General features: G+C 36.0%; 2 protein-coding genes and 1 pseudogene across 5 annotated transcripts; 2 read left to right on the plus strand and 1 right to left on the minus strand.

Annotated features, from left to right (window-relative positions):
• The first annotated feature begins 391 nt into the window (after positions 1-391).
• On the plus strand, positions 392-2,653 carry LOC102628164 (pentatricopeptide repeat-containing protein At1g08070, chloroplastic). Its single transcript, XM_006464270.4, has one exon. The coding sequence runs from the start codon at positions 472-474 to the stop codon at positions 2,296-2,298; it is 1,827 nt and encodes a 608-aa protein (XP_006464333.1). The 5' UTR covers positions 392-471; the 3' UTR covers positions 2,299-2,653.
• A 2,861-nt stretch (positions 2,654-5,514) lies between these two features.
• Positions 5,515-7,681, plus strand: LOC102627690 (transcription factor bHLH91-like). Of its 4 annotated transcripts, none has more exons than XM_025093514.2 (4): positions 5,515-5,708; positions 5,853-6,760; positions 6,861-7,262; positions 7,377-7,681. In XM_025093514.2, exons 2-4 carry the CDS (start codon positions 5,885-5,887, stop codon positions 7,479-7,481), a joined length of 1,383 nt encoding a protein of 460 aa, XP_024949282.1. In that variant the 5' UTR covers positions 5,515-5,708; positions 5,853-5,884; the 3' UTR covers positions 7,482-7,681. The 4 variants fall into 4 exon arrangements, with proteins under 4 accessions (XP_024949282.1, XP_024949273.1, XP_024949279.1 ...); XM_025093505.2 differs by having other exon boundaries at positions 5,515-5,685; positions 5,849-6,760; XM_025093511.2 differs by having other exon boundaries at positions 5,516-5,708; positions 5,849-6,760.
• Positions 7,682-8,515: 834 nt separating this feature from the next.
• On the minus strand, positions 8,516-8,671 carry LOC112496375 (5.8S ribosomal RNA; annotated as a pseudogene).
• Positions 8,672-10,151: the final 1,480 nt, after the last annotated feature.

Here is a 10,151-nt window from a genome sequence, read left to right on the forward strand (position 1 = left end):
ATTAAAAATAAATCTTAAAATCTTAATAATTTAGGGAATTTTTATTAAATTCTAAAATTTTGTAGTTATTTTTATAATTGTAATTTTTATTAAAAAAATAAAAATTATAATTTTAGAATTTATTTTTATTAAATTTAGGAGTATTTTTATTATTATAATTTTTTATTTTTTAAAATTTTTATAAAATAAAATAATTTTTTAATTTATTTAAGTATAAAATTAATATTTTATTTAAATTATTTAATGGTGTTAGTATAAAAGTGATTAATTGATATTAATAGTGTAAAAATAATTAATGAATTAAAAAAATAATATAGAAAATATATTAAAATTTTATAATAGTTAAATAAATATAAGGTTCAATAGTGGTGGTACACTAATAATTAAAAAAAAAAAAAAACCCGACGCTGCAAGTAGATTGATTACAATTTTTTTTTTCAGATCTTATGAATTTTTAGAAAGGAGGAGAAAATGGCAAGCCCTCTCACCGTTGCGAGTGGGAGTAGGTACAATGACATTAATACTTTCCAGCAATTATCTCTTCTTCATCAGAGTCCGAGACTAGAATCATCAAAATCTGTTGGACAGCTGAAACAATTTCATGCATTCATCATCAAAACAGGGTCTCCCCAACACCAAACTCAAATATTGTATGATAAAATCATCTCGCTCTCGCGAGGCAATGAAATTGAAAACCTCAGCTTGCAAAATCCACAAGTTTACTTGTATAATTTCATCATCCAATGTCTTTCGAATGCCAACCCCTTGGAAGCAATTGCTCTATATAGAGAGATGCTGATAAAAGGCCTTCTTCCCAACACTTACACCCTACCTTATGTTCTTAAGGCTTGTTGGCAGTCTCAGTCGCTCAGAGTAGGCCAGCAGGTTCACGCCTATTCCATGAAGACGGCTTTGCTATCTAATGTGTATGTTTTCAACACTTTGATGAGACTATATGCTGTTTGTGGGCTCATCAAAGCTGTTCACAAGTTGTTCCACTTCCGTCAACACCCTCAAGCTCAACGGGATTTGGTCTCCTGGACCACCCTAATTCAAGCTTACGTTAAGATGGACTATCCTACCGAGGCCATTCTTTCTTTCTTCGACATGTGCCAAGCCAATCTAAGACCCGATGGGATGATCCTCGTAATTGTGCTCTCTGCTTGCTCCAAATTGGGAGATTTGAGTTTGGGTATTAAGATTCATAGGTATATCACTGATAATCATTTCAATCTCAGTCCAGATGTCTTCATCCACAATGCATTGATCGATATGTACTTGAAATGTGGTAACATACCTTCTGCTCGTAAGGTATTTGATGAGATGCCTGTTAAAAATGTGGTTTCTTGGAACTCCATGATAGCGGGCCTGACTCATCGGGGCCAATTCAAGGAAGCATTGGACATATTCCGGAGAATGCAAGGTTTAGGTCTTAAGCCCGATGACTTTACATTAGTCTGTGTTCTGAATTCTTGTGCTAATATAGGGTGGCTTGAGTTGGGCAAGTGGGTTCATACATACTTGGATAAAAATCATATCAACACTGATGGTTTTATAGGAAATGCACTTGTCGATATGTATGCTAAATGTGGAAGGATAGATCAGGCCTTTGGGGTGTTTCGAAGTATGAAATGCAGAGATGTCTATTCATATACTGCCATGATCGTTGGCTTAGCTATTCATGGGAAAGCTTGGAAAGCTTTGGATATATTCTCTGAGATGTCTCAAGTCGGAATAGAACCAGATGAAGTAACATTTGTCGGTGTCCTCTCTGCTTGTAGTCATGCAGGGTTAGTAGAGGAAGGCTGTAAACATTTTTTGGACATGTCAAGGGTCTACAACCTACAACCTCAAACTGAGCACTATGGTTGTATGGTTGACCTCTTTGGTCGTGCTGGACTAATAAGGGAGGCACTTGATCTCATAAAAAGTATGCCACTTGTGCCTGATGCCTTTGTTTGGGGGGCATTGCTGGGAGCATGTAAAATTCATGCAAAAGTTGAGCTTGCAGAAATTGTTATGGAAAATTTGGTGAGGTTTGAACCTGAGGGAGATGGTGCATATATACTCATGACCAACATTTATTCCTCTAAAAACAGATGGAAGGAAGCATTGAAGTTGAGAAAGAAAATGAAAGAAAGGAAGGTGAAGAAGACTCCTGGTTGTAGTTTAGTCGAAGTTTATGGTGAGTTTTATGAATTCAGAAAGGGAGACAAATCACACCCAAAAACTTTAGAGATATACAAGCTGCTGGATGAAATAATGCATCAGTCAAAGAATCATGGATACATTCTATAAATGGAGATCAAGAAATGTTTTCAATTTTGCTCTGTTGATCTCCATTCACTGGGTTTGATATCAAGAACTTTGGGGAACTTCAGTGTGTTTTGAACCAAGTGAGAGAATTTTAGTCAATCACATATCTTGTTCTTGTCAATACAAAGTTTTCAATTAGTCGTCAATGAATCCACTTTGAAGTGTTATCACAAGTGCATCTCTCATAAGTGTTGTTTTACTGGTGATACTTTCTACATATGTTCCATTGAAATGCTTGTAATAGTGAATTTCTGTAAATGAAAGTCTTTGATTTTCATGCTAGAATTACTGCAGCTGTTACCGGGAAACTGAAATGAAAAGCAAGCTTTCAAGATAATTTTTTATGTACTTAGTTTGTGTTATATAATGACAACTAGTCTTCAACACCTCACATGGTAGTTGGAAGATTGTGAGGAGATACCTTGCCAACAGCTCTAACTGCATAAAAGTCTCTGGTGACTGGTGGTAATGACAAAATCAAAAGGGTTTTAGCTAGATTTCCAGAATCTTGAGCATTGCAAGAAGGCAGTCCTTGACTACAAGATGCAAATGATTTGAAAGTTCCTTCTGAAATAGATTTCGACATGATGGTGCCAATAAATGATCAAAGACACCAAACTTGATCTGACCAACTAGGCTTTCATGCGTCAGCTATTTACAGAATTGATTATAAAGTCATAGATTTATCTGTGTTCTTCTGCAAGAATTGAGGCTGCCCTTCAACAAAATTTTTAATTCTTCTGTTTGAAGAAGATTGAACTGTAAAATGCCTTAAGGAAGCACAAAATATCCAGAGCAAGATAGGAGTGATGAATCTGGCCGAATATTTCCGGTACAAACAATTTTTTTCCCCTTGAACCGAATTTACAAACAACTAAGTAGAAACAATGAGGCATTTACACTTTTCTCGGCTGAAGTTGTAGTAGGACTTGAACATTCTTGCGTCTTCTTGTCATCTTGTGTGCTTGAATCTTGGTTTCCACTAGGTCATCATGCTTCTGATTCTTAATTTACTTTTCAATTAAAGTCTCCAGGCATACTTTGAGCCTTAAAGCCAGTGGATTAAAATGGCCAGGCAAGAGTACGGACTGCAGAGAAAAAGAGAGATTTTTTTTTTCTGATTTTATTATGTAGTACCTTATGGTCAGCAGCAGATTCTTTTAAATTTTAATTATGATGCAAAGCCTCTGTGCAAAACCCTTTTTAAAGCTTTATGCCAATGTTTATTATGTAAAATTCTAATAACATTCAAAACTTTAGACCCAAAAAAAAAAAAAACGAGAGAGAAACATATTAATTTGGTAATGATTTTTTTTTAAGGAATATTTTGGCAACGAAGTTTTCCTATATATACACACGCACGCCTGCATTAATTTTGAAACTTTGTAGCGGTACATATAAGGTGAGGAAATTGCTTCTATGGAAATGGTTCATCAAATGTGGACGGTAAAAGATTTTGTAATGGTGGTTTCACATCCTTGGACTAATAAGTGAAAACAATCTTTCACTTATTGTCATTTCTCGATCTATTTGTCTTCGTCTGTCATGTAATGATTGGTTATGTCCTTATGGTTTTTCAAAATTTGTTAGACAGTTCCTTTAGTAGAATAATTTGCTACTGAAAATTAAGCAGCTGTCGTTTAAGTTTCAACATCTATGATTCATCTGTCTGAACAGAGAGGAGAGACGTTCAAATAACTTGTATGTACAAACTTGTCAATTGTAAAAGTTTGGTTCTTAAGTTTTATTTGATATTAAGATTAGAAAGTTGTAATTTTTAAGTTACTATACTAAAGTATTTACTAACACTAAATATTATAATTTAAAAATTAAATTAAATTAATTTACTACTTATATGATAAAAAAATCATAATATTTATATTATTTTTGTTAAAATTATTAAATAAAGATCAGGTTTCCTAATTGACTCGTCGATTAAGCGGGCAGTAGGCAGCGCACAAACTTTTCCTTAAGCTACGACCAAATTATTTGATACCTGAGAGTCTTGAGACTGGCGCTGGATTGCGGAGAACCAATCCCATTCACAAAACCAAAAGTATCCTGGACGTGTTGACGTGATGTGGTCGTTGAAGGCTAAACCGTTGTAATAATAATAATAGTTAGTTTGAGCGGGCGTCTGGTGTGAAGGATCAGTGGGGTCCACACCCCAAACTGTCAATTGTCAAAGTATAAAGAAAGATTAATTAATTAACAGTTGCAACCAAAACTAACTCACTCTCTTTACTCGTTACAGAATAGAACCACAAAATCTTAGGCACAAATTGCGTGAATTCTCTCAATTACAACTATGCCACTGTTTTTTTTTTTTTTAATGATTAATGACTTTTTCTTTTTCTTTTTATCTTTTGGACGAAGAAAGATGAAATTTAATAACAGTAAGGGATAATTCTGCCATGTTTCAAGGTATTTTGATATTTTTTACCGTGTCCCTAAATATTTCGATAATTTTTGCCATGCACTTAAATTCATTAATTTGACTATTTATTATAACGGTTAAAAGATAAATTTAAAAATTTATGTCCTAAATATTATTTGACGATGATAAATTAAATTTATTTGAGAAGCTAATTGATGAGATTATTGTTTAATTATCTTAATTAATAATTTTTAATATAAATATCAATTAATTCAAGACATTTTTGATATTCTATCCAATTAACGAAGATGAAAGCGAATTAGAAATTGTTGAAACATTTGGGTGTACAGTGGAAAATTTCAAAACATTTTAAGGCAGGGTGGAAATAACCCTATGAGTAACTATAACAATGAAAGTGTCAAAATACAAGAAGATGCCGAAAAAGGATATTTCACAATTTTTTTTTTTCGTTTGGATGATAATTTACCATTTCTTTTAGTTTGGATGATAATTTACCATCGTTTTTTTTGGCCTGTGATTGATTTTTGTACATTAAGAACATAACAGTATATTTTTTCAAGAAAGAAGCGGCATACCTACTCAATGCGTAAGGACCAAAATGCAGGTGGTGCACCAAACGCTGGTGGTTGTTTCTTGTTGTAAGTGAATGCAAGGAAAAGACCCGGAAATACGTAAGGAAGAGAGAAAGAGCCAGAGCTGGAGTCACGCGGACTGAAACAGAGAATACGGATGTTGTGAGTGGGCCCCAAAGTGGGAATCTCAGTAACAAACTCTGCAGAACAGTAATAAGAATGAGAGAGAGAGAGAGAGAAAGAGAGAGGCAGAGGGGAAGTCGCTCTCAAACTCTTCTACTTCTCCCTGATCCCATCTTTTTTATTAATTTTTTTTATCTGCAAAATTCTAGACTCCTCTCGCTCTTAAACAAAATCCATCCTTCGTTGATTTTCATTCATTGTTTCTTTTTGCTGCAGGTACAAAGTGCTCAAGCTCCAAGGTCTATATATACATATACACACATATAAAAAACCATAAATTAATTTTCTAGTAATTTTTTTTTTAATTTATACTTCTTTTGCTACCGGTACTTGTTTTATTTAGTTTTTGTTTGTGCTAAGTGTAAACTGATATATGCAGACAGACAGACGACAACCACCAGATAACCATCCAAAAATGTATGAGGAGACAGGTTGCTTTGATCCCAACTCCATGGCTGAAGGTGGAGATGATGGTATTTCTCAATCTGTGAAACATCACAAAGAAGATGATGCTGCTGTTTCTGCCATCGAACTCGAACTTCAAAAGCATCTGGCCTTCAACGTGGAAGACACTCATACACAAAGCATTAGCATCAACAGTAATACCCATTCGATTCACGATCCGGCCAATCAGAATCATCAGATACTTCCGCCATATGAACACTCTCACTCCAACTGGGATTCGGGTGTCGTCAGTGCTGATCACATGGGGGGGTTCGATCAGAATGAAAATGACCAATCCCAACAAAGCTTCATTAACACCGATATTTCCTCTTCATTTGCCCAATCCCAAACGCCACCCCTTCTCAATCTCCTACAATTTCCCAGATGCACAACCTCCTCCATGCTCCCACCAAATTCTTCCATTTCCTTCACTAACCCAGATCACCACTTCCCTGTCCCTCCACCAACGTCCACAGATGTTTTGTATGATCCACTGTTTCATCTCAACTTGCCCCCGCAACCACAGCCTCCTTTGTTCAGAGAATTATTCCAATCTATACCCCATGGCTACAGCTTTCCCGCCTCCGCCTCAAGAGCTGCTGCTAATTCTTTGTTTGGAGAAATTGGAGATGAAAGGGATGCTACTGGAGCCTTTTACGAAGACGGTGATGTTGGAGTCCACTTAGATAATAGGGTCCTGGAGTTCTCTAGGGACCTGGGCTGTATTGGAAGGAGAAGGGAAACCGCAGGCAAGCCCACTAAACACTTCGCTACCGAGCGCCAAAGGAGAGAACAGTTGAATGGTAAGTTCAAGGCCTTGAAGGATTTGGTTCCTAATCCGACCAAGGTATGTATCATGTAAGTCCCTTGATTCCTAATCTTTGATTCTCTGACCGCCCCGGATCCCTGAATTATTTATTTTGTTTATGCTACAACAACAACGAAAGAATGATAGAGCATCAGTTGTGGGAGATGCTATCGAGTACATCAAAGAACTTCTCAGAACAGTCAATGAGCTCAAATTGCTCGTGGAGAAAAAGAGGTGTGTTCGTGAGAGGAGAAAGAGGCACAGGACAGAAGACGACGATGAGGGTATGAAGCCACTTGTTGACCCTGCAGATCAGTCTTACAATTCATCTTTAAGAAGCTCTTGGCTTCAGAGAAAATCGAAGGATACTGAGGTTGATGTTCGCATCATTGACGATGAAGTCACTATCAAACTCGTTCAGCGAAAGAAGATCGATTGTTTGTTGTTTGTTTCCAGGGTTCTTGACGAGCTTCAGCTGGATCTCCACCATGTTGCTGGTGGCCACATCGGCGATTACTATAGCTTTCTCTTCAACACCAAAGTAAGTCCTTTTCATTTTATCTACACTGCATAAAATTAATCAATTTAGCCTCATACAATAATTTTATGGCGTGGGTTTTAAATTTATATATTTATATTTCTAATAATTTTGCAGATTTATGAAGGCTCTTCTGTTTATGCTGGTTCTATAGCCAACAAACTTATTGAGGTCATGGACAAACAATATGCAGCAGTTCCACCAACTAGCTGTGCCTATTAGGATTGGAGAAGCCGAGAAGGCGATCGTCCTACTAATTAGAAATATCACGTGAGCTGAGCTGTTTAATATAACTGTTCATTTCTCTCTACCAGTCATATCACTATCTCAAATTTCTTTGTTTTGTGTTTTCTTTTTTGATATACATTTCTAAGTATATAATATATAAATGCCTCAATTTGGGTATATTCAGATAAACATAAGATTATGTAACGTCAGATTACGAATACACATCGAAGATATATCTCACTGAATTAATTAAATTGGACTCAAACTCTTATATGTTGTATCGAATATGCTACAGATAAATGAGTGATGAAAATGATATGCTACTGGTAAAAGAAGTGATGAAAACCTTCAATTTTAGTCAATGCTTTTTCATCAATATATATACAAGTGAAGAGAAAAAAAAAATGATGAAAAGTTTGAATTTTATTCAATGATTTTTTCATCAAAATATTTACAAGCGAAGTAAATTAAAATGGAAAGTTTGCCTAAAGATAACCTACAGGAGCAATTTACTAATAATAATAAAAAACCTACTCGCAAACAACGCCTCATGGTGTGATAAGGTTTGAGCGCGACAAGGCTCTCACTCTCTTGGACACTCTTTTCTAGGGGACTTGGGCCCAGTCGGCCATTGAGGACATTTCTCCATACTATAATTCGAATGTTAGGATGCCCGACTTTTAAGTTGGGCTTTTCCTGATTCCCTTGCTGTTACTAAGGAAATCCTAATAAGTTTCTTTTCCTTCGCTTATTGGTATGCTTAAACTTGGCAGTTAATCTTGCCTGACTTAGGATTGTGATGTAAGAGCGCTTAAGCAAAGTGTCAGGGTCACAGAGTCCCCTCGCGAAGATCAGGCGCATGACGAGAGCTCAAGAGGCTTTTCTTTTACCATTGATCATCATAGCTTTGGTCACTGAGGACTCGAACTTGGGCCAACTGCGAGTGGGGAGCGTATAGGACGCCGATTCTCACCTACACTAGTAGGCCCCCATATTGGTTCGGGGGTTGGGGGTGGGACAATGATGCGTGACATCTAGGCAGACGTGCCCTTGGCCTAATGGCTTGGGGCGCAACTTGTGTTCAAATACTCGATGATTCATGGAATTCTACAATTCACACCAAGTATCACATTTCCCTACATTCTTTATCAATGCTAGAGTCGATATTTTCGTTGTTGAGATGCACTATCTTCGTGGCTGCTAAAGCTACAATTATATTAGATTTCCTTGGCATGGTCCACGTTGAGGTTTATTGTTTCGCCACCAAAAGGAAGACGAGCACCTCTACTCACGGCAAGGGGAGAGGAGGAGCGCTCTAGTGGGGGAAGATGAGTGCTCTAGTGGAGAGAGAGACCATGCTTTCTTGTTAGATTTCCTTGTCAATCCTTATTATGTCTGGACCTAGTAAGTTTTCCCATGTTGAGTCAAATTAAGGCGCAGGCTGTATTCCTAGTGGTGCCTTTCTTTTAATTCCTTTAAGTTTCAGTCCTTGACCATACTCCCTCATAAATCAAATACTTTGATTTATCATAAAATGTCAGCGGAGTTATTAAAGTAACATCCGCTGATCCTTAGTTGGCATTGTTTATGGTTGAGACTAAGATGGTATTTGATCATCTTGATGCCCAATTTTCGTTCTTGATTAATGAAAACATCATTTAACAAACACTTTTGTAGTTGTTTGCCTTATAAATATACGAATTTCACCATTTACTATGAAATACTAATGGCCTAATTGTCCATATAATCATTACTCAGATTCCTAAAGCCAACAGAATATGACCGAAATCCTACAATGTTATCCTCTGCTAATATATATAGAGCATAGGCATTGCTTTGCGCACTCTAGTTTCTTTAAAGTAATAACGCCGATGGCATGACTCGATAAATTAAGGCCAAAAGCGCATCAATGCAAAAGGGACAAGTGAGCCAGTGTACACCGTGAGGAGGATCAGATAATCCAATCCAAGGACCAACTACGAGCTTTTTAACTACAATTAAAATATATGCTGTTGGAGCTTAAATTACTATGCTGCTAGCATAAGTCTTCCTTTAATAAGTGATTTAATACTATGCTGGGATTTAGATTGTACTCATTCCAATTACTGACTTATACAACTAGTATTGTTATTTATTGTCACTAGTTCCTCGTGTGAGGATTGTAAATTCGCGCGCCTGCTGCTTTCCTTAGATTATTAGCCTAAAAGGCTACACATAATGTAATTTTGATGATAACAACATGTGTCTTAAGTGATTTAATAAATATTATATTTCACATTTTCACTAGTTTTTGAAGGATAATATTTATGCAAGTGAATCAAGTGAATCAAGTGAAATCAAGTTCAAGACACTCAACGAACAACGGCGAAATCAAGGATAAAGTTTAGAGCTCAACGACAAATTATTGTGATAAATTCTTGTAAAGCTGGTATGATTTAATTGATGTATGATTTAGCATTTGAGAAGTTTAAGAGTTTATTTAAATAATTACTTTCATAAACTAAAAGGTTTTATATTTATAAGATAAAGTATTTTGCGAATTTGAGTAATTTAGATTAAAAAGTTTTGAGTAAAAATGTAATTTTATGAAAAGTGTTACTGTAGCAAATTCAAATTTAATGGCAACTTTACTGTACTGGAGTTGCTAGCTGGCAAAATTCAGCA

Source organism: Citrus sinensis, chromosome 3 (genome assembly GCF_022201045.2).
Source record: "Citrus sinensis cultivar Valencia sweet orange chromosome 3, DVS_A1.0, whole genome shotgun sequence".
In the NCBI taxonomy this organism is placed as follows: Eukaryota; Viridiplantae; Streptophyta; class Magnoliopsida; order Sapindales; family Rutaceae; genus Citrus; species Citrus sinensis.

Bases quoted from the DNA above. Each gene is read 5' to 3' on its own strand.
- LOC102627690 (XM_025093510.2), top strand. From the start codon at position 5,843: ATGCAGACAGACAGACGACAACCACCAGATAACCATCCAAAAATGTAT. The intron at 6,761-6,860 runs GTATGTATCATG...CAACAACGAAAG, and splicing joins TGGTTCCTAATCCGACCAAG to AATGATAGAGCATCAGTTGT. The intron at 7,263-7,376 runs GTAAGTCCTTTT...ATAATTTTGCAG, and splicing joins GCTTTCTCTTCAACACCAAA to ATTTATGAAGGCTCTTCTGT.
- LOC102628164 (XM_006464270.4), top strand. From the start codon at position 472: ATGGCAAGCCCTCTCACCGTTGCGAGTGGGAGTAGGTACAATGACATT.